Source organism: Gymnoscopelus microlampas (genome assembly GCF_963454915.1).
Source record: "Gymnoscopelus microlampas genome assembly, chromosome: 1".
NCBI classification, from domain to species: domain Eukaryota; kingdom Metazoa; phylum Chordata; class Actinopteri; order Myctophiformes; family Myctophidae; genus Gymnoscopelus; species Gymnoscopelus microlampas.
The window spans coordinates 15965739-15992444 of NC_139962.1; the positions used below are offsets into that span (position 1 = coordinate 15965739).

General features: G+C 41.0%; 2 protein-coding genes across 5 annotated transcripts in view; both read left to right on the top strand.

Annotated features, from left to right (window-relative positions):
• Window positions 1-13488, top strand: part of pde8a (phosphodiesterase 8A) — a 64573-nt gene extending 51085 nt beyond the window's left edge. For 3 of the 4 annotated variants that reach the window (XM_084057312.1, XM_084057311.1, XM_084057313.1), the window contains 8 exons: window positions 1620-1668; window positions 1800-1935; window positions 2897-3095; window positions 6171-6388; window positions 7026-7158; window positions 8809-8973; window positions 10065-10194; window positions 11151-13488. In XM_084057312.1, the coding sequence (XP_083913438.1) occupies window positions 1620-1668; window positions 1800-1935; window positions 2897-3095; window positions 6171-6388; window positions 7026-7158; window positions 8809-8973; window positions 10065-10194; window positions 11151-11257 (1137 nt within the window). In that variant the 3' untranslated portion in view covers window positions 11258-13488. The other variant, XM_084057314.1, reaches the window with a different exon arrangement.
• Window positions 13489-15647: 2159 nt separating this feature from the next.
• Window positions 15648-26517, top strand: LOC311055001 (KH homology domain-containing protein 4-like). Its single transcript, XM_084071063.1, has 14 exons — window positions 15648-15800; window positions 17901-18147; window positions 18403-18522; window positions 18788-18861; window positions 19080-19132; window positions 19747-19943; window positions 20976-21184; window positions 21734-21794; window positions 22064-22121; window positions 22351-22586; window positions 24627-24731; window positions 24840-24925; window positions 25421-25572; window positions 26045-26517. The coding sequence occupies exons 1-14, from the start codon at window positions 15772-15774 to the stop codon at window positions 26173-26175; spliced, it is 1758 nt and encodes a 585-aa protein (XP_083927189.1). The 5' UTR covers window positions 15648-15771; the 3' UTR covers window positions 26176-26517.
• Window positions 26518-26706: the final 189 nt, after the last annotated feature.

Below are 26706 nucleotides of genomic sequence, written 5' to 3' on the forward strand. Positions count from 1 at the left end.
TTACTGACGACCAGTTTCGAAAGCATTCTATATGTTTTTAGATTAATGGAAGCCCTTGGTTTCCATTAATTTCAGTACTGTATGAAAATCAACTTGCGAAGACTTTAAACTTGTTTGAGATGGGTAATCCAAAAGAGTGACCTTCATTTTTTTGGCAAGATCCTTTAAATTGAAGTAGTACCGTTGAATTAATGGAACATGGGTGCAGCCTTTGAAGACCCTGCTCCTCTGAGAAGACAACTGAGGGGCTGCATAAAAAAATAATACACCCATTTTAAATAACAACACTCAGTTCAATTTAACCCATTGAGACCTGAAGCCGATTCTACATGTCTCCTAAATCTCAACAGTATTCTGAAAAACGTATGTTTCTATATCAGTGGTGCTCAATCTTTTTCATGTCAAGGACCCCCAAAATTATATGCATTTGGCCGTGGACCCCCATCAAAATATTTAGTTCCAGGGACCCCCAGAAGCAAAGATTTGAGTTAAAAATGTTCGCTTTAAAAATATATATATTCAGAAGATTTGCACACATTTTCACGATTTTTCAAAAATAGCAGATCATGAGCTTGTAGATCTGCTATTTTTGAATAGCCAAAGTTTAAAATAATGCCATTTAGCTCAAATCTAAAAATGACACAGTTCCAGGTCTTAATGGGTTAAGATTGTATTTGCGATTGTGTTACTTATAAAGCAATATTGAGCATGCTCTACAACTGCTCCCAAACGTTAGGCTGCTCACGATAATGGTGCATAGACAGCTTATCTGATGATTAACAGTATTACATTTGCCTTTTAAATGTCTTTTAAGAGCTCATTCTAGACATGAAGATATTAACTATATCATATCCTCATGGTATATTAATAAAAATAAAAATATAAAAAACGTAATAATTTCATTGAAATAAGTCTGAGTATTTGCATGCATGGACCATGAATTACGGTTTTGTAAAGGTGCTCCCTAGTTCATGAATCTGTAAAGGCCGACACTTCAATTTTACAATCATAATCCTAGTATAATTGAACAACACCTCTGATAATACGTAAGTGCTCATTTAACCCATTGAGACCTGAAGCCGATTCTACATGTCTCCTAAATCTCAACAGTATTCTGAAAAACGTGTTTCTATATCAGTGGTGCTCAAACTTTTTCATGTCAAGGACCCCCAAAATGATATGTATTTGGCCGCGGACCCCCATCAAAATATTTTGTTCCAGGGACCCCCAGAAGCAAAGATTTGAGTTCAAAACGGTTCGCTTTAAAAATATATATATTCAAAGATTTGCACACATTTTCACGGTTTAACATTTTTTGAATAGCCCAAAGTGTAAAATAATGCTTTTTAGCTCAAATCTAAAAATGACACAGTTCCAGGTCTTAATGGGTTAACATCAAATATATGTATATATTCCCCATGTTCGAGTGTCATTTCAAGCCCGTAGTGGAAAGCATAATGTATGTGGCTTATTAGCCACTTTGTTTTCTGAGTTCGGTAGTTGATTGACAGCAGTGTTTCTATTGCTAAGCCGCCATTTGGTGCCTGTTGCGAGAGCGGAGTGATAACCTTTGTATTCACTTCCTTTTTTCTCACTCTTCACTTGCTTTCTTGTTGCAGGATGGCCTACGCAGATTGTCAGGAAATGAGTACATCTTTGCCGCAAAGCGTAAGTATACAAAATAACTCTGCAGGTGATGGTTTGCAGATGGTCTTTCTTGAGTAGTTCCATCACACACACACACACACACACACACACACACACAGTCATTCTTCTGTTTCTGCCTATGTTCCCCACAGAGCCGCACCACATCGCCAGTCACCTGACCACTCCCCTGTCTCTAAATGACATCCCGCCTCGTATAGCCCAGACCATGGAGAATGAGGAGTCTTGGGACTTTGATATCTTTAACTTGGAGGGTGCTACCATGAAAAGGTGAGGTGACAACCGAGTGTCTATCATAGAGACCATAATCTTTTGTTTCTGAGCAGTAGAGGCAGTAGTACATACGAACTACTGTAGATATCAATATCACCATTGTTTCAAACTTTTTTTCACAATTACGATTAATGAATGATTAATAAAAAAAACATTGTGTGACTGTGAAATTAGCAGATGTACAAGCTTGCATCACGACGCGTTGTGAGCCTGTAGATCGTCTGTTTTAGCTATTTTTGTACGTCACCATTGTACAACGAAGTATAAAACAGGGTCAAAGGTAGGGTTAGTGATATTTTTTGGTTAAAACAATGCATTTTTTGTTAAAAATGATTGTACAGTAACAGGAGTCTCTCCAGCTCTTTGATAAACTTAAAATACATTTTCAGGTAGGTGACAAAATGTCAGCCAATCAGGAGAGAGTACCCATTAATTAGCTTCATTTTTGTATTGTTCCAGTTCTCATTTTGTCTGCTCATTTCTTTGTGTCATCACTTCCAATTTCACTGTAAGCTGTATCCTGTCTGAGTTCTCTATCCTGATTGGATAAAGTTGGTATACTGACCTGAAAATGCATTTTCTGTTTAATAAAGAGCTGGAGAGGCATGGAGACTCCTTTTATTGAACAAACACTCTAGTCTATAGCAATGAGTACTATCAGAATATAGAGCTATTTAACATTTATTTTAACCAAAGAAAATTACTTACCCTACCTTTTAATTGGTTAATAAGATTTAGTTGAAATCTATTAATTTTTTTTCATGTTTGATTCCTTATATATGAAATACAAAATATATATATTTATATATATATATTTTTAAAAGCCCGCTTCTTGATTATTTGATTATCCTACCGAGAAAAATTAAGTCTGTTATTGATTATAAATACCGGTTTTGATATATTTTTGATGAATTGCCCATCCCTAGCCGTTATAATAAACACCGAAATCTCCCCACAGGCCTTTGACCTTCTTGGGTCTGACGATCTTCTCTCGCTTTGGGGTGTGCGAGTTCCTGAACTGTCCCGAGGGCACATTGCGCTCCTGGCTACAAGTGGTTGAAGCCAACTACCACTCCAGTAACTCCTACCACAACTCTACCCATGCAGCCGATGTCCTGCATGCCACTGCATACTTCCTCGGCAAGGAAAGGGTGAAGGTAAAAATGTGTGCCAATTTGAACAATAGGCTCTATGCACAGCAGCCATATTGGAAAGAAATTGGGCTTCTTCTTACTTCCTTCACAGGTGTTACCAATGATACTAATGAAGGCTCTGTTCCATTCTGGTCAGGGTGCTGATATTGTGCATGTTGGCTCACTAGAAACATTCCATTTTGGTTCCCAAATGGCCCTTATGGTGGGTGTGTAACTCTGAGAGTGTACAAATGGAACCAAATGGACCCGTAAGGGTCCATTTGGTTCCATTTGTACACTCTCAGAGTTATGGGGGTCCTTGAAAATAAGACCTGTGACCTGTGAAGGAAGGGCCCCAATTCATTCCCAATATGGCTGCTGTGCATAGAGCCTATTAAAAAAGAAAATGCTTGTTTCTGTCTCAACCTTCAACCTTTTTATTTTTTAAAGAACGTTTTTACGCCATTTTTGCTGATTGATTTGGATAGGAGAGTGGAGAGAGACAGGAAGTTGAGGGCAGAGAGAAGGTGATAACATGCCATCTCCCCTGCCAGGAATGGAAGCAGGTGTTGCAGTGGTCAGTGTTCTTACAGAGCTGATCCACCAAGGTGCCCGGATCAGCTCTCGGATTACCATTACTGGGTATAGTTTAAGTGTCCTTACAGTCCAAGATCAGCCTGTATCCGTAAGGCTTGTGAAGCCAGTACCTCTACCTTGCTGGTTTATCCACAGACCATGCTGTCAACGTTAATTGACACAATGGCAATGAGTTTCTGTTGGTTTGCACACATTTTTTACGGATGCATTATTTTGCAGCCATATCACTCGCTGCTACGAGGCATGCGTTTGCTTTGTTATATTTAACTTTGATCTTTTCACTGGTGGTCCGGTCGGCACCTCTGTAATACTGGTGTACGTTTCTTTTTTCTTTTTCTTTTTCGTTTCTTCTTTTGGACAACTATAATATCATTGACACAGAATCTTGGCAAAACGCTCACTTCATCACTTTATTTTGTCCCCCAGATAGAGCGGGCACTCGCTGCAGCAGCCACTCATGGTCGACGATGCAGTAATGGATCATTAACTCGATTACACAGTCCGATAATTTTCTATACATGTTGGATTTGTGGAAGAGAAATAAAAATAGGGAGAGTGCTAGTCATTCGTGATTAGATGTGAAGCTACACAGCTTTATCATGTCAGTGTGTAAACACCGCCCAGGAAGATGACAGTGATATTCCTCTGCGCACGGTCAAATTCTGAGTGTTAATTCAACTCTGTGAGAGTGTAAAGAATTGACCCGTAAGAGGCCTTACATTAATGTCGAGGATATTGCTGTGTTGGATTGCTTCAACCCATTAAGACCTGGAACGCATCTGTGTAATTTTTTGATTTGAGCTAAAAAGCATTATTTTACACTTAATCTACTCAAAAATAGCAGATATACAAGCTCATAGCGCGGCACCGAGTGCCGTGCTATGAACTTGTAGATCTGCTATTTTTGAAAAATCGTGAACCTTTGAATATATATATTTTTTGTAACTCAAATCTCTGCTTCTGGGGGTCCCTGGAACAACATATTTTGAAATGGGGGTCCGCGGCCAAATACATATCATTTTGGGGGTCCTTGACAAGAAAAAGTTTGAGCACCACTGATATAGAAACATACGTTTTTCAGAATACTGTTGGGATTTAGAAGACATTTGTAGAATCAGCTTCAGGTCTTAATGGGTTAAGGAGTCAGATTTTGTACCAAGAAGTTCTACTAGCATGTTGTGGTTAGAGGTTGTTTTTCTTTCATATGTCTTTAGTCGTGATTACCAACACACATGCAGGCCTACTTATCGTATGTACTGTATGTTGGGATATGCTGCTGTCAACCAAATACTAGGGGACAGAAGTCCCGAGCTGAGCGTGCTCTACTGTCAATAGTTTCAGAGAAGGATAGACGGGTGCAGACTCTCAGTGAACAGTCTATAGAAACAGTCCTCACTGACAAGGTGAATTTTCTTAAAATGTTATTATTTACCGCAGCAGCAGTCTCTGACAAACGGACGCATTTCGGCTACTCAGGCTCTCATCAGCGTTTTTCTGTGCTGCTGTCAAAGCATGGCTATGTTATCACTATGGTACCAGGAGTCCTGTCTGACCATATGTCTTGTTAGAGAGTGGTGCTTTGGCCCAAGGGTGTCAGTGGCTTGGTGACTGATTCAGTCTGTGCGCTGGCTGGCTAAGCTGATTACAAAATTAGCTATTTCTGAGAGACATGATCTTTCATTGGCTTAGCCAACGGACACAGTGAGGTTAAGGTCACCTAAGGCTTAGGCACAAAAAGAGCCCGGGACCCGGGGTCTCTTTCCTAAACAGGCCAGAAGAGGAGTACATTTTGCTGATGAGGCTAATTTTCCCTACACGCAGGCAATTAAATATCTACACAGAAGGCAAAAAAGTTGCACCAGAAGAAATGGCTGTACTGAATGATAGTAGTAAATAGCTACACACCGTAAAGTCTGGCAGTGTGTCAGACTTATTATGCTCAACTTTCCTGTGATTCCAGACTCATGATTTTGATACATAGTGAAATGCTCAGAGCTGATGTAATTCAGAGAGTGTACAAATGCAACCACGGGTAGGTTACATTTGTAAACTCTCTTAAATTACCGGCTTTGTCGGGCGTCTATGCGAACACAATTGGCCTGTGTTCGGGGGAGGGAAGCCCGGCGGGGAGGGTGATATTGGTCATTGCATGTACTCCTACGGGATGGTGGCGGCACCTGTCAGCGGGGAGTGTTGGGCGGTAGGAGTAGGACGACGGCTCTACGTCCTCCTGGTGGGGGCTCCTCACTGGCAGGGTGAGTCAGTAGGATACAGCAGCAGTGACAGGACAGAAATGTGTGTGGGGAGGAATGAATTGCCATAACAACTAGATTGGGAAGAAAAAGGGGTTAAAAAATAATAGGCTACTAAAGATTTTACAAAAAAAATAATTAGCTGATGATTTTGCTGTGTAGTTCACAGCTAAAGTGCTCATTTGACCTCCTTTGCTATCTCCCGCAACTAGTGTTTTTCATTGTCCCGTATATGATTTTCTCTTCACAGCAAAGTCTAGACCCTATTGATGAGGTGGCTGCCTTGATTGCTGCTACTGTCCACGATGTGGACCACCCAGGCCGCACCAACAGCTTCCTGTGCAACGCAGGAAGTGAGCTGGCAATTCTGTACAATGACACGGCCGTGTTAGAGAGCCATCATGCAGCGCTGGCCTTCCAGATCACCACGCGAGATGATAAGTGCAACATCTTCAAGAACATGGAACGGTATGAACTTCACCTGGAAAGGTGTCTTATCTGGATTTTATTTGTCTCTCTGGACGTACACTTGTCACCCCAATTCACTTGGTGTTCACCTTTGAATAAATGACACAACTAAGTTTCCAAAATAAGCTGTGTTTGAAGTTATTTCTGGTTGTAATACAGTACTAACATCACAAGATGTGGCAGTGGTTCTCTAACATTTTAATTTCGAGGACCCATAACTCTGAGTGTATACAAACAGAACCAAATTTGGTTCCATTTGTATACTCTCAGCATTACAGACCTGTGAGGGTCCATTTGGAACCCACTCAAAGAACCATGAGGGACCCCGCTTTGAGAACCACTGTCCTATGGAATAAAATAGTTATACTCGGATGGGGGGGGGGGGGGGGGGGGGGGGGGGGGTATTTGCACGTTGACAGTGGCAGGGTAGTAATTTGATTTAGTCCCGAAGCAGAATGCTGGTCCCCTTCGAAGGGAGAGTGTGAACAATGTATCCATTCATCGCCACTGTCACTGCAGTCCGAAGACGGAAACCGTTCACACGGGCTTCCATACCATTTACTACTCTTCTCCTTTCTCTTCTCCCTCTCTCCACCATGTCCTCCCTCTCAACCCCTCTGTTTGTCCATCTCTCTAGGAATGAATATCGTACCCTGCGCCAGGCCGTCATTGACATGGTGCTAGCAACTGAGATGACCAAACACTTTGAACATGTCAACAAATTTGTCAACAGCATCAACAAGCCACTGGCTGCTCTGGAGGAGAATGGGGTGAGATGGGAGTAAAAGAAATGTGCTTGTCATTTAATGTCTCGCATCGCTGTATATTTCTGACAATTGGTAGCACCTGATATTATTACTATACTGTATATCAACTTTGAGAGTAGTGGTTATCCTCTAGGAATCACATGTTGTACCTTAGAGAAATGCAGCATTCAGGTACACACTATGCATTCCCAAAATAATCCTCCCCCTGCAATACACTTTAACACAGTCATCCTCGATCCAGTATTAAGTGAGCAATAATAGTATTGGTTTGAAGGGTTTTACTGGTTTGGTGGACCTGTCATAGCCTGAGCATGGACATCTGTGTGGGGAGAGAATTCTACAAGTTGGTACAATCTTTCTCATCTCAGTGTGGAATGCTCGGCACAGCCATTTAAAAGATGTCTGGCTTTTTTAACCACTTAAATCCTCTACACTTGGTAAACAGGACCTGAGTTGTCTCTGTGCTTGGACCACTTTTTTTGCCGTCTACTCTACACCAAAAATAGGCAATCTACAAGCTCACAACGCATTGTGAGCTTGTATATCAGCTATTTGGGGCTAATGTGCCCCCCAGTGTATGGATGGCGCTGGCGTTCAGTTAAGGCATGGATGATGGGAATAAATGAAAACACTGGTTCACCTCCCTCCCTGAATTTCTGTTTTCAAAACAGTGGGTTCTTTTTAGGTTCAAAATCATTTTGCACACTTTGAAATTATACAAATTTTCACAAACTTGAAAACGACAACTCTTTCTTGATAGTGCATCTAACTGTTCTACAGGAAGCAACATTTTTCCTTTCCTAAATGAACATCTTTTTGATATTATGAGAGTGGGCCTTTGACCCTACCTACACTAAACTGCAGGCTTTCTATTCCTGGAAAGTTAGCGTGCTATCATAGAAATTAATAAAAAATGAAATAAAAAATGAAATGAAATCTTTTTTTTAATGACAAAACATGCCTACAGATGATGTCACTGTCCACAGCCCTCCTGTGAGACACAGACCGAATTGACACAAATGGTACCAAATCATAATGAGCATTAGTGAGGACCAATTAAGATAAGTCCTATATAATTTACTTTTTCGTACGATGAATTGTGAAAATAGCTGATCTGCAAGCTCACAACACGATGCGATGTGTTGTGAGCTTGTAGATCACGTTTCTTTTTTATATAAAAAATCTTGAAATTGTTTTTTTTTAAAAACCTTTGCACATTTTTGCCTACAATGGAAATAGGTCAACATTTCTGTATGAATAAGACAAAGACTACTTGGGGGAGTTCTCTAATACAGTGGTTGTCAAAGTGGGGTCCGGGGACCCCAAGGAGGTCTGTGAGGGGGTCCCCAGCAAAATGTGTTAATCTAGCATCAAAATCAGTTTAACCGCTTTCACCCTATCGGCTATTTGAAAATAGAGCGTTGTATCGTGAGCTTGTAGATCTGCTATTATTTTTTGTTATCTAGGAAAATGGTGAAATGTTTTTAAACATTTTAACAACACAAATCTTGTATGGGGGTCCCCGGCAGAAATTATTTTCAGATGGGGGTTGGCGGCAAAATACATGGCACATGACATTGAAACCTTTGAGAACCACAGAATGCAGGTTTACATGAATGTTCTTCAACACTGATGGTTTGCCTTTGATTTCAGGGAAACGGTGATGAGGAATCCATCAAAGGTGTGCTGACGTCACCCGAGAACAGGATCCTTGTCAAGCGGATGTTGATAAAGTGTGCGGACATCTCCAATCCATGCAGGCAGCTGGAGGTCTGTATAGATTGGGCTGGACGCATCTCAGAAGAATACTTTGCACAGGTAATTGTACTGTATAATGTATACACAGTATATGCAGTATATATGTATATATATTTAAAAAAAAACATGATGCTGCTGGAATATACAGTACTGCAGATGTATTTTTTTTGTGGTCATTTAACTCGGAGAGCTTTTTTTTTCACTTTTTATGCCTTTATTTGATAGTATACAGTAGACTGACAGGAAATGGGGAGAGAGAGATGGGGAGTAACACGCAGCAAAGGTCGTCGGGATCAGTACTCGAACCCGCGACACGCTGTCAGGCTACTAGGCATTAGCAGCCTAGGTGCCCGGACCGCTACGCCAGCCGCCCGGGCCAATCTGTACACATTTAAAGGCTGTCCACACCAAGCACTATAACTATACAGATGTTGTTTTTTAAAGATTGTTCTAACTCAAGTGAATGGCAGAGTCCATACAACAACAACAGTGGTTCATTATATAGACATTGATCAGTGGTTCTCAAAGTGGGGTCCAGGAACCCTCAGGGTTCCTTGATGGGGTTCCAAATGTTGGACGCTTACAGGTCTGCAACTCTCAGAGTATACAATTGGAACCAAATGGACCCACAAGGGCGGGTCCATTTGGTTCCATTCGTACACTCTCAGAGTTATGGGGGTCTTTGAAATTAAGAGGTTTGAGAACCACCGATATAGATAGTTATAGATAGTGCTTGGTGTGGAGTCTGTGGGCGGCCCCACAGTTTTCTGAAACACTTATGTTGCTAGAATATCAGTGGTTCTCAAACTTTTTTGTTGTCAAGGACTCCCCAAAATGATATGTATTTGGCCGCGGATCCCCATCTCAAAATATTTAGTTCCAGGGACCCCAGAAGCAAAGATTTGAGTTATAAATGTTCACTTTAAAAAGTATATACATTCAAAGATTTACACACATTTTCATGATTTTTCAAAAAATAGCAGATCTACAAGCTCATAACGCGGCACTCGGTGCCACGCTATGAGCTTGTAGATCTGCTATTTTTGAATAGCCAAAGGAATCTAAAAATGACACACACACAGATGACCGTTCCCGGTCTTAATGGGTTAACGCGGAAAGATTTGACTGTGTGTTGGCTGTCTTCTGTGCAGACGGACGAGGAGAAGCGGCAGGGTCTACCGGTGGTCATGCCTGTGTTTGAGAGGAACACCTGTAGCATTCCCAAGTCCCAGATCTCCTTCATAGACTACTTCATCACAGACATGTTTGATGCTTGGGATGGTAAGATTGGACGCCGCAGCTGCAACAGCTATGTGACCATTGGCGGATTTCTTTACTTAAATAAAAAGTAGCAATTCCACAATATAAAAAATGCCCTGTATACAAGTAAAAGGTCAAAATGTTTACTTAAAGGTAGGGTAAGTGATATTTTATTTGTATCTTTTTTTTTTTTTGTTAAAAAGGTTAAAGTACTATATTCTGAACAAACACTCGTTGCTAAAGAGTGTTTGTTCGGTCACAGGGGTCTCTCCAGCTCTTTAGTAAACAGAATATAGTACAATTTCAGGTAGGTTACACATTTTAAGCCAATCAGGAGAGAGCACTGAAAATGCATTTTCTGTTTAATAAAGAGCTGGAGAGACATTGGAGACTCGTTTTACTGAACAAACACTCTATAGCAATATATTACTATCAGAATATTGAGCTATTTAACACTTATTTTAACCAAAGTAAATCACTTACCCTACCTTAAACTAAAAGTACAAAAGTATTGGCATCAAAATATACCTAAAGTACCAAAGTAAAAGTAATCAAATCTTTCCAAATTTGTAAAATGTTTTCAAAAAAATTGCAGATCTACAAGCTCACAACATGTCGCGATGCAATGCATTGTGAGCTTGTAGATCAGCTATTTTCGATATATCGCCAAAGTACAAAATTGTGCTTCAGTGGTTAATGTATGTTTTCGTAATAGTAATCTAAATCTGAAAAGTAACTAGTAAATAAAACTGTCACACAATTGCAGTGGAGTAAAAAAGTACAATATTTTCCCCTGAGATGTTGTGGAGTACGAGTATAAAATACCCCAAAATGTAAATACTCCAGTAAACAAACTACCTCAAAACTGTACGTAAGTACAGTACTTGAGTAAATGTACTCGCCACCACTGCATGTGAAGCACACATTGTACGTCATGTCAGTCTCCCACCTAACACTTCTATGTATTGCATCTATAGCTTTCGCCGACCTGCCCAACCTCATGCAGCATCTGGACAGTAACTTTAAGTACTGGAAAGGCCTGGATGAAAGGAAGCTCCACAGCCTGAGACCTCCTCCAGAATAGGGTGCGACGCGTGTGTGGGTTCAGCCCCTGGACCCTGGGGCTCCTGACGTCCGGAGTTTTGCCCTCCTCTCTTCTCCCTGCTGTGGGTCGTCCTGCTCTTCCCTGCCAGCCCAGCCATAAAGGGCAACCCTAGCCTCCTCCACGTTCTCCCCGTTTCTGTAGCATGCCAAGCGTCCACATGTCTATCCATAATGATCCACAGAAGGACATCCTGACAAAGAACGACAGCTGTGTTGGACTCCACTGGCTTCTAGCCCTGTCCGGGGGAAACTGAGACAAACAAAAAAAAGAAAACGGATGGCAAATGGACACACAGTATCCTTATGAACTTCTAGTGCATGTGGGGCAGTGGCAGTGTAGCTGGTCCAGTGGCATAACTGAGAGACGGTCATCAGAGCCCCCCCCCCCCTGCAGAGGGGGGTAAACATTGACCGGGAGACACAAAAAGCTGTCCAGGCGGAAGTCGCTGATTTGGATGGAGGCATTGGTCCGATGAGCCAGATGTCCAACGTGCGTAGGACCACAGAAAAGCTAATATTGGATCACCGTCCCCGTCCTTCTATCCACTACAAAAAAGCCAGACTACTCCCTTGTGCCCCCTAAGGCCGCACCACAGAACTACACTCCACCCGCTTTGTTTTTTAAATCTATATATTTTTTTGTATGTCCTTCAGAAACACGTCCACTAATCCTGGCTAGGAAGATATGTAGTAACACGAGGCTGTCATAAGAGACAAGGGGGGTCAAGAAGTTTTCTCGGGGGGGGGGGGGGTTCAGGGAGTGGAAATTTACTTAGGCCACTGGTGAGAGACTGAAAACCTCAACATCATGATCATTAGGTAACTAATTACAGATTATTTGGTAAATATTAATTTTGTCTTAGATGTTCAATATTTTCTATACTAAAAATCCATACTTAGATTAGCTGATAAATAAATGAGAACAAACAAATAAAAAAAGAGAGATTAAAGCCAAAACTGATTTAAGATGAATATTACTATAACTCTCAAAGTCTTGTCCACAACTATTATTATTCATATGAAACATTAACATTATAAACATTTTATTTTCTTATCAAATACTACAGTACCAGTTTGAATGAACACCTATGTATTGCACTGTATACCATATTTGAAATGTGTAAAGCTTAATTTATACTCCATTGTGTGAGGGTGCCGCATGCCAAAAAGAGACGTTCTACAAGCTAACAACGTGGTGCAACTTGTAGATCAGTTATTTTTGCCACGCGACACAGTCATACTATGGAGTATAAATTAGGCTTAAGTCTCAGTGATTTGTCCAGGGATGGGATGTTGCATTGGAGAATAAGCTGTTTTTTGTTGATCATCAGGAGAGAGTGTGTGTGTGTGTGTGTGTGTGTGTGTGTGCGTGCGCGCGTGTGTGTGTGTGTGTGTGTGTGTGTGTCTGTGTCTGTGGGTATTCATCGTTGCGGCAATCCCTTATTCTTGGTTTAATGCTGTAAACTGCTTGACAATTGACAATAGCAGAAATATGTGAAAACATTTTGGACTTGAAAGATGTTTTACTCCCAGAAATTTTTGTATCTGGTTTATCCTACTGAAAAGACTGCCTTATTTTATACAATATTTATACAGTACATCCCACTGTGCAACTGCAACGGACATCTGGAGTTTTTATTATTACATAGTGAAAAAAAAGAGTTATGTTCAAGTAAATCTCAATATTTTTATAGACAATGAATTTTACACTGGATTTACAGCAATTTACCATTATAGCTATCTGAATACCTGTGAAGTGGATAGTCATGAAGTGGCATTTTAGTCATGTATACAGAGAACTAAATGGTTTAGAAAGATGTGGATTACAGAATTGTCTATCACTGTCTTTAACCAGTCTAGAGGCCAATTTGTTTTGATTTTGACAAACATCATTCTGTTTTGGCACTTGTCCAAGATCCTTATGCACAGACCCAGGGAACAACTTTTACCCAAGGTTGATTTCAGATTAGGATACTAATATATGGTAAAGAATGTTGCTTATTAAGAATATTTCCTATTTAAACAGTATATAAATTGCCATAAAAAGTAAGCAAATGGTGGTTAATAAGATGTATTGACCATGGTGTCTTTGTTTCTCTCTTATGACAGAATTGTACACTCAATCAGGGGATTTGCTCCTTCTGATTCACTTCTTGGACTGAAGGCACGGAAAAAAATACAAATAAAGAATTAGAACTTATTCAATGGAAAATAAAATAATGTCAATTACATGTTTGTAATCAATTTGCAGCCATGATCCAGTCTCACTCACATCTGATCTCTGCTCTTTCATTATTATGACTGTCCATCAATGCCAGACTCAAGTAGGCTCAAGTATAAGTGCTGTGGTTCTCAAACCTTTTTGATTTCAAGAACCCACAGTTTGGTATGCATTAGGACCATGGACCCCATAACTCTGAGAGTGTACAAATGTATTTGTACACCCTTAGAGTTAAAGACCTGTAAGGGTTCATTTGGTTCCTAACTATCACTGATTTAACTGGGGACCCCCTGGAACCCACTCAATGACCCCTGGACCCCACTTTGAGAACCACTCGGACACTAGTGCATTTTTCACCTTTCCTTGTTTTGCTTTCTACAGCCTTAATCAATAGGCTCTATGCACAGCAGCCATATTGGAAAGAAATTGGGCCTCTTCCTTACTTCCTTCCCAGGTGTTACCGATGATACTAATTAAGCCTCTGTTGCATTTAGTGTAGCACAGTTGTGGTTCTCAAACTTTTCTAATTTCAAGGACCTCATAACTGTGAGAGTGTACAAATGGACCTGTAAGTTACATTTGTACACTCTCAGAGTTACACACCCGTAAGGGGCCATTTGGAACCCCCTCAAGGAACCATGAGGGTCCCTGGACCCCACTTTGAGACCCACTGGTGTAGCAGAGTGGGTGAGTCCAGTGAGCCAACATGCACGATATCAGCACCCTGACTCTGTTTGACCACTGACCAGAATGGAACAGAGCCTTCATTAGTATCATAGTTTAACTTCAACACCCGTGAAGGAAGTAAGGAAGAGGCCCATTTTCTTTCCAATATGGCTGCTGTGCATAAAGCCTATTGTCACCCTACATTTATTTGTGAAATGCTGCTTGTGGATGCCGGTTCATGTGGAGGTCAACCAACGAGGTTAGCTATAATTATAGTTAAAAGTTAATAAGACTAATGTAATACTAACATAATCCTCACTAATGCTCATAATATGGTACCATTTGTGTCTACTGGTCTGTGTCTCAGAGTTGGGCTGTGACACCTCAGAAACCCACCCACCAGTGACTTCATCGGTAGGCAGGTTTGGTCATTTCAAACTAGATTTTATTTATTTTATTTTTTAATGCGAGAACAATCTATAATAGATCTATTATAGAGTGCTAACTTTCAAGGAATAGAAAGCCTGCCTCCTCTGAGACACAGACCAAGTAGACAAAAATGTATCATTTGTTATGGTAACATGATGTTTTTATTACACAAAACCTTTTCTGACCTTTCTGAATCTTATCCCTGACAAGACTAAAAGCTAAAATCAAGCCTTTTTAAATAAATAAAAAAGGAACCCACTTTATACAGAAAACTTACTTAAAACAAAATGTACATTAAAAACTAAAATCTAAAGTAATAAACAAATTAAAAATAAAAACGAATGAAAAATGCAGAACTATTAGATTCAACCTTCTATCATAATGGTGTCAATGGCCAAAAATAACAGATCTACAGGTTACCAACGGGTCATATCTCGAAACGTGCCAACTTGTAGACAGTGGTGTAAAGTATAGTACATTTACTCAAATACTGTACTTAAGTACAATTTTTAGGTATTTTTTATTTTACTGGAGTATTTCCAAATTTCAGTACTGTAACTTCTACTCTACTACACAAATATTGTACTTTTTACTCCACTTACTATTAGATTTTGATTTGATATTATTACAAAACATACATTACCCACTTAAACCCTATACATTTTTGGCCATTTGAAAATAGCCGATCTACAAGCTCACAATGCATCGTTTTGCCATGCATTGTGAGCTATAGATCTGCTATTTTCAAAAGGGGACATTCTGCATAATGAGTGGGCCCTACTCTCTACTTTTGGTACTTTACATTTTGATACCAATACATTTGTACTTTTACTCAAGTACATTTTTAATTCTGGTCTTTTACTTGTAACAGAGTGTTTCTACTTTTCTACTACTGCAGCATTGATACTTTTACTTAAGTAAAAAAAATGTGAGTACTTTTCCCACCACTGTCATGAAGATCTAACTTTTTGGCCGGCGGCGACACCAACTCTCGCGCGATGCCTTAACTTCCGGTCGGTATTTGGATGCCTTGTTTTTGCGACACGCCGTCAGAAGAAACGCTCAGTGTGTCGATAAGCTGTGCTAGATGGCTAACGCTGTGCCAAGCAACACATTTTAACTATCTGTTTAATTGTTTTTTATTCTTCCTTTCTCTCCCGGACCATAGTAGTAGTGCTATGTCTTCGGGGATGACTGGACAAACACCGTAAGTTCCACCGCTTATTTATTTATTGAGCTTCCACTGGCTTCTGGACGGGCGGGTTGAGAAAGCAACTATGCAGTGAGCAAGGTTGCCATGTCCGCTTATTATAAGCGACGTTGGGCTTGTTTTTCTGTGAAGTTGCTTGTAAATATTGGTGGTTGCGGTTTTTTTGGGCTTGTTTCTAAAGTGTAGTTGCTTATTTGGGCGTGTTTCCTAATATTGTTTAAACAAGTGGTTCTTAAACAGGTTCATGGCAAGGACTCTCCAAATTAATAATTATGTATTTGTCCATCGACCCCCCCCCCCCCCATTTTAAAATATTTTGTACCCATACAAGATTTTTAAACAAATTCCCCCCAAGATTGTATTTGAAAATGGCAGATCCTCAAGCTGCGACGCGTTGTGAGCTTGTAGTTCTGCTTTTATCAAATCATGATGTGGCCCACAGTTCGCTTCTTTTGGGCTTGTTTTCCTAGAACCGGTTGCTTGTTTCTCTCACAGAATCTGGCAAGTATTGTGAGCTAACGTTAGCATCAAAAAGTTAGCCTCGCGCACCGCCAAGTCGTCAACGTAAATATGTACTCTGTGTCTGTTACCGTCGCGCGAGCCTTTCTCCGCCTGGACACTAATGACTTACATTACATCAGTGGTTCTCAAACCTTTTTCATGTCAAGGACCCCCAAATTGACACCTATTAGCCCGCGGACCCCCATTTGAAAAGATATGCCTCAGGGACCCCCATAAGAGAAGATTTTTACGGCTCTAGCAGTGATTCTGAACCATTTTAATTTCAAGGACCCCCAGTTTGACATGCATTAGGCTACGGACCCCCATTTAATGGCATTTCTATCTCTGGGACCCCACTTCATATTGTAAAATCAATGTTAATTTAACTCTGAGAGTGTACAAATGGAACCAAATGGACCCGTCATTTAGCTGGGGACCCCCTGGAACTCCCTCAAGTACCCCTGCCTGGTTAGAGTAGTAGACGAGGTTAGCACGTTAGTTTATCACAACACAACAACACCACACACAGCTAAAAAAAAAACTTTATACTTCTGTTAAATAGTGAAAATAGCCGCTCTACATTAAGCTCGTGCGACTATTTTCATTGAATGTTCGCCTGTATTTGCTGAGCTCAGCTAGTATTTGCCTATTTATGACATGCGGAGAACAGGGACGCTATGCTGTGGTCTATGTGGGTAAAGAGATAGCGTACCGAGCTCGTGTAGTTTGGGCGGTTATAAAACTACCGTCAAAGCGTTGAAAGGCGACGTTGACCAGACTCACCCACCCAACAGCCAACACACACACCGTCCTAGATCACCACCAGTTTAGTTTCTATGAATTGACTACAAAGAAAGAACCCCAATGGAAACAAGCCATAGTGCTTTCTTGGGATTAAAATCCTCTTAACAGACCTTGTATTGAACTGTACTTCCCTTTGCTTGTCTTTGCAAACTGTTAATTAAGTATTCAATCAATAATCAGCTGACGTTGCGTTACTCATGAACGTCAACAGTTTGCTAGCTTGCTTCACCAGGGGGTCATTAGAGTTAGAACAGAGGGGTCGCCATCACCAAAATATTTGTTTGTGGTAGGAATCCCCCCCCCTTAAAACAATACAATAATCAATAATCTAAAAATACACATTATGAACCCAACCATTAGCAAAGATGCTTAATGTGAAAAGATCAATTTACACAACACTCCTGATAGTGCTTTCAAATGAATCTATGACTCCTCAATGCTGCTACAGCGCCACACCTTTTGGAGGCAACCCATAGGCATTTAAAAGAGAAACCTGTGGGATTCTTATAAGCTAGTCTCAAATCTCTCAACGGGCCACTGACATTGATGAGACAATCGGCTAAATATTGTGAGCTGGCTTTGAAAAAGCCTCTATGAAGTTGCATGGGTGGCTTTATCAAAAACATGTATGCGAGTCCTTGGCCTGAAAAAACATTCAAGACCCCTAGGCTATTAGTGTTTTGAAAAGTCGACATGTCGATACTCCCCACACATGAATAAGCGAAGCGTTGCCCTTAAGATAATATGCAAATTGTTATTACATGATCAATAATGCCATTTTTGTATTCGTAGGTGCTTGAGCAGCCGGTGGGATAAACCCGCCCCGCCCAACCAGACAGTGGATGGCAGGCAGCAAGGCGGCGTTGGGACACCAGGAGCACCCAACAGCTCAGCGCCCGACTCTTTCATGTCTGCTGGGGAGAGACCAGCACCTGAGGCTCAGGGAGGTGCTGCAATGGCCGCTGCAATGGCTGCCAAAATCAACGCCATGCTACATGCTAAAGGAAAACTATTGACCCCCCCACCATTACTTGCAAAGGTACTTAAGCCCAAAACAGACCTGAGACTGTACTTGTACTTGGTATGCTCTTTCCCCCCCCCCACTCTACTACACCACATTACTCCTTTTGGCAAAGATAGACGATCTACAAGCTCACGGCGTTGTGAACTTGTAGATCTGCTACATTCCCCCCAGAATATGGATGCAAGTGGTTAATTTGTAGTATACCTTTTTTTATATGTGGTGTCCAGTGTGATAATATTATTTGTTGTCATTTCAAATGTGCCCTTTCAGGCCCCTCCAAGTATGCCCATGTCCTCTTCTACAGAAGAAACCGTGGTCACAGAAGTAGACATCAATGATGTACCGATGAACAGTAGGGACCTGCTCACGAAAGGCAAAACACAGGAGGAGGTAAATGGAAGAAATGCTTATTATGTATTTATTGTAGTTCTACATTGAAGGGGAAAATAAAATCTAAAACACAAAGTACTTATGGTTGCTTCTGTTATACAAATATACCTAACATTGTTTGTGGTGCCCAAACTACAATAAAGCCCAAGTATTCTTGTCCTAATTTAAACATGGTCTTCTAGGTTGCTGAAATGTAAATCTCTTTTATCATCTTGGTGAAGCCCTTGACGTGTGTGTACATCATTTTGTCATGCCTTCTTTCCAGATCCGTCAAGTCAGTGGCGCAGTAGTCTCAACAAAAGGTCATTACATGTCTGACACAGAGAAGGGAAAAGGAGGGTATGTACTATTTGCTGTAAACTTGGCTAAAAACCTCTTTACTACATCATTTTAGCACTTGTAGTTCTACACAGCCTGTACTTACATACTGTACCTTGTTTATTTATTTTTATGATTAGAACTAGTTAGTTTGGAAGTTTATTGTGGGACAATTTATTGTCTGGCTGTGCGTTGTTGTCCATGTGGTATTTGTGTTTATGTATTTATTTTGTCTTTAGAGAAAGGCCTTTATATTTACATGTCCAGGGAAAGAACCAGGAGCAGGTCAATAGTAAGTCTCTTCACTTCTCTTTATTCACCTCCTGTGCATTTCTACATGTATTGTTAAGTGTTCTTAACATTTCAGTACATTTAAAAAAATATTTGTGATTAAAGTTTTTAGTTTCAAAATTATTCCACAGTTAATTTTCATTAAAACCGTTAAGTTCAGTTAAATCCCATTTTGTTATATTGTTATATTCTCTGGCCCTATACTCCGCTAATACTAACTAATCAATTCAATATTAGACCGTGGGGTATACTAATTGTAAAGGTAGTTTTTAGAAGAAATTTAGAATTGTAATTGAATGTCTTAGAATTTGTATAATGACCATAATGCAATAGAATATTGTAAAATATGAGGAAAGGTGTTTATTGTCATACACGTACAGATGCATAAAAAGTAATGACATTTTTATGCCTCTGTTAATTCACAATATGGGTTGTAAGTAGGCTAATACACTAAAGCCATGCATGGTAGACCTAAAGCCATGCATGCTGTTGCCAATTCCCTTTTATTAATAGAAAGTGGATTTACTTTAACTACCAAATCCACTGCTAACAGAGTTATTGCGGAGTCAGTGTAGCTGCTTGTATCCAAACAGTGTTTCTTGTTTGCGACATCAGAGGCTGTGCTGAGGATAAAGGAGATCATCTCGGAGGATGTGCTGAGGATGTCGGCCGCATCAGGAGGGCAGCAGGTCCCTGTGATTCCCCCTCTCACTCTCTACCCCCAACCTCCTCGGCCTGCAAATCCAACACAGATGCCACGGTCCAGCAACAACTCCTCATCAGGCCACCGACCTGCAGCTCCACATTCAGGGGTAGGCAGAGCAGCCACAGCATCCATGATCAACTTCACCCTACAGCTAACAATAGGCTCTATGCGCAGCAGCCATATTGGGAATGAATTGGGCCCCTTCCTTACTTCCTTCACAGGTGTTACCAATGATACTAATTAAGGCTCTGTTCCATTTAGTGTGGCATAGTGGCTGTCTTATTTTCAAGGACCCCCATAACTCTTGAGAGTGTACAAATGGACCTGTAAGGGTCCATTTGGTTCCATTTGTACACTCTGTGAAGGAAGTAAGAAGAGGCCCAATTTCTTTCCAATATGGCTGCTGTGCATAGAGCCTATTAGTGGCGCTTCAGCTGTGGTTTCATGCACAATGTCATGTTTCTACAGAAAAGCAACAGTGGGATGTTTGTATACAATGTAGCAGATGAGCAAAATACGTTCATTTTTAAAGATAGACATTTATTGATCCTGTGGGGGAAATTCAGTTGCCAATGGCAGTGCAGCAAAAAAGAGATACAGCTAAGGGTAGCAACAAGATACTAAGAGTAATAATACAAACGCAAAGCCTAACAAAAAAAAGGTAGCAACATAATACTGGGACTAGAAAAGGATTACCAGACACAAGGTTACTACAAACGGTGGGGACTTCATATCCCCCCACGGATGCGTCGACCGGGTATGGCCTAGTCTACAGTAAAAACCCTATCAATAGAGTATCAATACAATATGCAGTATCTGTAAAAATACAGAATCATTCAGTGCAGTATTGCCATGAAAAAGGATGTTGGACATTAACGAATGCAGACAACTCCCAAAATAGACAAAGAGTGAAAACGGTATCAATACAGACATTATCAGTACAATATACAGTAACAGTAAAAATCTATTGGGGGCGATGATGCCTGAGAGGTTACGGCGCGTATCACTTGAGCTCTGATGCTTGACTGTAAGTTACTGGTACAATTCCTGGGCCAGGGGGACTGTTGCTGCATGCCGTTTTAAACACCAAACTGTATATTCAAGTCACATTGATGTCACTTTTTCCCTTGTCTTTCAGAGTTTTGTGCACACAAAGATATTTGTCGGGTTGGACCAGGCATTGCCCTCGTTCAATGTGAATGAGAAGGTTGAAGGTCCAGGCGGTACATACCTGGGTCACATCCAGACAGAGACGGGGGCTCGAGTCTTCCTCAGGGGAAAGACTTCCGGCTACATTGAACAAGCATCAAGACGAGAGTCCTTCGAGCCGCTTTATGTATACATTAGGTAATGTGCATTTGTTGGACTAGCCATTTCAACCACCATATATGTGTGTATAGTTGGACTATAAAGCATTTTCTCTCCTGTTAACCCATTAAGACCTGGAACTGTGTCATTTGTAGATTTGAGCTAAAAAGCATTATTTTACACTTTGGGCTATTCAAAAATAGCAGATATACAAGCTCATTGCGCGGCACCGAGTGCCGTGAGTGCCGCGCTACGAGCTTGTAGATCTGCTATTTTTGAAAAATCGTGAAAATGTGTGCAAATCTTTGAATATATATATATATATATATTTAAAGCGAACATTTTTAACTCAAATAGTTGCTTCTGGGGGTCCCTGGAACAAAATATTTCGATGGGGGTCCGCGGCCAAATACATATAATTGTGGGGGTCCTTGACATGAAAAAGATTGAACACCACTGATATAGAAACATACTTTTTTCAGAATACTGTTGAGATTTAGGAGACATGTAGAATCGGCTTCAGGTCTCAATGGGTTAACTGCTCCCCCCCCCCCCCCCCAAGTCTAATGGTCACTTGTTTGTTAACAGCCACCCAAATGCAGCTGGATTGGAGTCGGCAAAGAAACTCACAGAGAGTTTGCTGGAAACTGTAAGTTGATATTTTCTCACAGGCCAAATAAGGTCGTGGAATTCATCTGACCTGCATTACAATCTGATAGGAGGTACAAGAAGGTGAAACTACTGAGTTGTGTAGTTGTCACCGATACCCACCTCCGAGAGCATATATGGTAGCGTGAACCACTTTATCTCCAGAGATACGTTTGAGAGTGATCTGCACCTACCGACAATGTTAACTGTTCAATGTACGTCACATCCTTGTCTCTAATCCTAAACGTTTCGCCTCTCCTTGTTTCCCAGGTAAGAGCTGAACACTCCCGTATGGTGTCCATCTACACAGCTACGGGCTCCACCCAATGTAAGTATCTCTTTACACCTGTTAAACAGGCAAACTCAACAGGCTGACCCCAATATCAGATACTAGCCACGTAAATGCATTCTTCTTGTGGTAATTAATTCTCTCCTGACGTCTCGTAGTCACTCAACAATAGGTTGGAATAAGTAGGTCAAGGGTTTTTCAAAAAGCCCAGAGTGTTGCCTCAGTATTAGACGTGCTATTAACTCCATGTTCTATACTTTCATTTCAGCATACGCAGCTGGATTTCAACCTAATAGCAATTACTCTAACCAGGGATCCTGGTATAACTACTCAGCGAATGGGTATGCTGGCAGCTATTCAGCGTACCCAGGAGCCGGGGGTTATTGGAGTAATGCAAATGGTCCCCCAAGTCATTCTAACCTGTCGACAAACCCTCAATCTTCTCAGGCAATGGTTCAGTATCCTGTGGTGTGTCCTCGGAAACCACACCCATATCTGGTCCAGGTAAGAGTTTACACAGTAAAGATAATACTATATGGCCAGAATTATGTGGACACCTGACCCATCACACCTAATATGAGCTTCTTGGACATCCCATTTCAAAACTATGGTCATTAGTATGGAGTTCTGGGAAGGCTTTCCACAAGTTTTGGAGTGTGTCTGGGAATGCATTCTTTTTCGAGCAAAAGAGGATTTGTGATGTCAGGCACTTATGTTGGATAAGAACGCCTGGCTCACAATAAGCATTCCAATTCACCCCCAAAGGTTGTTAAGTGGGGTTAAGGTCAGGGCTCTGTGCAGTCCTCTTGAGTTCCTTCACAACAAACCCGTCAAACCATGGCTTAATGGACCTCGCTTTTTCTTGCACAGATATGCAGTCATGCTGGAACATTAGAGAGCCTTCCCCAAACTGTTGCCACAAAGCTGCATGCACCAAATTGACTAAAATATCTTTGTATCCTGTCGCATTAAGATAACACTAAGGGGCCTAGGCCAAGCCCTGAAAAACAGACCCAGACCATTATCCACCAACTCAGTAATTAGTAGGGGTGTCCACATACCTTTGGACATATGTATCCTGTGACCTCAATTTATCACAGTTGATCTTTTCTCAATACTAGGGCTGTTGCGGTGGGGGAATCTTTGCACTGTACCGCGTTACTGTCATTGATCACATCACATATGGTGTTGCATATGCAAATGTATACATTCAATATATATGTCAGTTTGGGGTTTTAAATGTGCTGCGCGTAACAGAAAATAGAAATGCATTAAGGACCATTTCATCAATACATAATTACATATCATTGTTTATCTACAGCATCGGCCATATATATATTGTACATAAAGAAAATGTTCCTGTTAATGGCTTCATTTCAAGTTTGTAATTCATTTGTTTGGGGGGGGGGGGGCTTATCGGCTCACTCAGATTTCGATGTAGGTTTTATTTTCTCCTTAAAATGTTACCAGCCATGCCTGAATGGTTGAAATTATGTTTGTTAAACATCTTTGCAGTCATGGATGTTTGACTTTTGTTTGTAAACCAATCTGTTTTTCAGGGACTGTTTTCAGCTAGACTTATATTATCATTGCATTCTAATGCAAGTATGGATTGATTTGATAAGTTTGACCAAAAATAAAGGCACCTTAGAATTCACTGAGTTGGATTGGCGATCTCAAGCAGGTTTCAAGGCTCTGCACGTTGGTTTTCATACCGTACTGAAATGAATGGAATCCTATGCAGCGTTTCCTCTATATGTACCTGAAATGTGTAGAAGAGAGGTCAATAAACACCTGTGAGCATAGCATATATAAAGGAGACACTTTGTATTTAGCTGATGATGTCAGCACTCGGCACAACATCCACAAGTATCAGGTAGATGTCAGCAATGAAGCAAGCAATGTTAGACGGATTCAGGATTAGTATTGGCCGAAGTGAAACTCCTGCCACTTAAAGTCATTATCGAACGGTAACGTTGCAGAAAATGAGATATTAACTTATTCAATTATTTGGATAGGATTCCTTTCTAGATAACAATAAATGTAAGTTATTTTATCATTACCTCCACTAGACCAGGAGGAGGTTATGTTTTTTGCCCCCGTCTGTCTCTTTGTGTATGTGCGCAGCTAATCTTGCAAATTGCCTGACCGATAGCTGTCAAATTTTGCATGCACACTAACAAAGGAAGACACTCCTCTCTTTCATATGGTCTTTAATATTCATGGTGGCGCTTTGCAAGTACATAAGACAACTCTTCAAATTCATCCCAGTTGCTACAACTCCATCTAGGGGAAAACACTGCAATGGCTTCTTTGGAAATAAAACAAACTAAAGAATGCGTTGGAAAATGTTCCACTGCAATGTCAAGTTTACCCCAGTAGTATGGGATAAACATACCAGACCACTGTTACAGTTCATATGGCTCACATGCTATCAGTAATGATGCCCACCGTGACAAGCCTATTCAACACAAAAAATTATGGTTGGTTTTGCTGCTGAAAAGCCCAATACAAAATCCATGCAACATCTTCTCTTCTCTTAAGGATCCTGGGAACAGCGGCACTGCGGCGCCCGAAGAACCCTCACCAAGCACCCCTGAGTCAGGAAGTCCCAAGCGTCATTTTCAAGAGGAGGCTGGGGAAGAGCAGGTGAGCAGAGTATTGAACTTACGCAACACATACATTTCACGTTACTAATAAATATGCCTATGCACTCTTAATAGTCGATGGTTAATTTTTGATCTTTTCTTAATTTAGCTCACTAGCAGCCTGTCGGAGCCCCCAGCTAAAGAGAAGTCTCCACCTCCAGCCACCAGAATGGCAGAGGAGAAAGGAACAGAAAGGTCGGTTTATACATTTCATCACCTTTTCGAGTGCATATCTGCATCTCTTTGTGTTACAGATTCCCGTAACCCATTAAGACCTGAAGAAGCATCTGTGTCATTTTTTTATTTGAGTTAAAAAGCATTGTTACACTGGCTATTCAAAAATATATTTTCGAGAAATCGTTAAAATTTGTGAAAATATTGAATATATATATATATATATATATATATATATATATATATATATATATATATATATATATATATTTTTTTTTTTTTTTTTTTTTTTTTTTTTTTTTTTAACAAACATTTGTAACTCAAATCTTTGCTTCTGGGAGTCCCTGGAACAACATATTTTGAGATGGGGGTCTGTGGCCCAATACATTTTGGGGTCCTTGACATGAAAAAGTTTGAGAACCACTGACATAGCAACATACGTTAGGATTTAGAAGACATTTTGTAGAATCAGAACCTCAGGCCTCAATGGATTAATGCTACTTTGTCCTCTTCTAGGGTGTTAATGCCTCCACCGCCGCGTCCCATAATGCCTCCGCCGCCACCTCCCGCCATGCCCGCTGCCACCGCTGCACGCAAAAGGCCGAGAGAGACCACCGCCCCGGTGACGGAATGTCCAGCCGGGCCGCCCAGCAGCGCCGCACCGATGGGTATGTAACCCATCTTGCACTTTCTAACCCTGAGTTTGACAGTCATTCTCCTCAGTGGTGTCGTTTGTGTCTGTGTGTGTGAAATGGCCTCTCCGCCTATGGAGGAATGGGAGAGAGTAATGGAGACCTGTTTGAATCCCCCAACTGGTAGAACCCTCTAACATGCTCTTCCTGTATATGTTCTCTGTCTTTCCCTTGTTTTCTCTCTCAACATGTGTCCCTGGACCTGCCTGTTATGGATGTGTGCTCTGCTGCCGTTTCATTTGATATCTCCCCCCGGCTGTGGATCAACTCAAAACCACCGCTAACATGGGGCTCCACAATGGGTTTCTTTTTTTTTGTTTTTCCTCTTTTTTGCCCCCCCCCCCCCCCCCCCCCCCCTCTCCCTCTCTCTCTTTGTCCTCCTACCTCTCTCTTGAATCTCCCCTTCTTTCTGCTTTTCTCTCGTCTCTCCATTTGATTGTGCCCTCAGGTGTGCAGGAGGAGGTGTGTGAGAAGAAGTCTAAAGTGGGAGCGGCGTTTTCAGGTTTGGTGTCCTACGGAGGAGATTCCTCCGATGAAGAGGAGGAGAGGACACGCAGCAGTAAGACCGCTAACTCATAACCCCCCAAACCTTCAACACCCCCTATCCCACCCTACCTGTGATCAGGCCATTCACAGCCCACGGTCTAAAGCTCTTCTGTGTACATCACAGTGCCCCCAAACCCACAGGACCACAATACAATTGTACAATTGACACATTTTCAGTCAGGCAATTTTTTTATTTTAATTTGCAAAGCATATTTTATCCATAAATGAGCCCGATTTCACTTGCTTTGTGCCAGTTGCTGATGATATAAATATATACATATTGTAAGTTTCAGTGGAAGTTTTTTCTTATCTTGGAAAATGGTGTATGCCTGTTCCCATGGAATACTCGACTGTAATAAAGAAAGTGGTAAAATCCTTTGTTGTCCTTAATCCTTCAATTTTTAATTGAACATGGATAATACAAGGACCATACCAGCATCAATACATGTCATTTGCTAACCATGGTTGTGCATTTAATAAGACTTTTCAAATCAAGCCATACTTTAAAATGCAACAATAACATAACCACATGACCTACTGTATCTCAAGCAAGTGTCAAGTCTT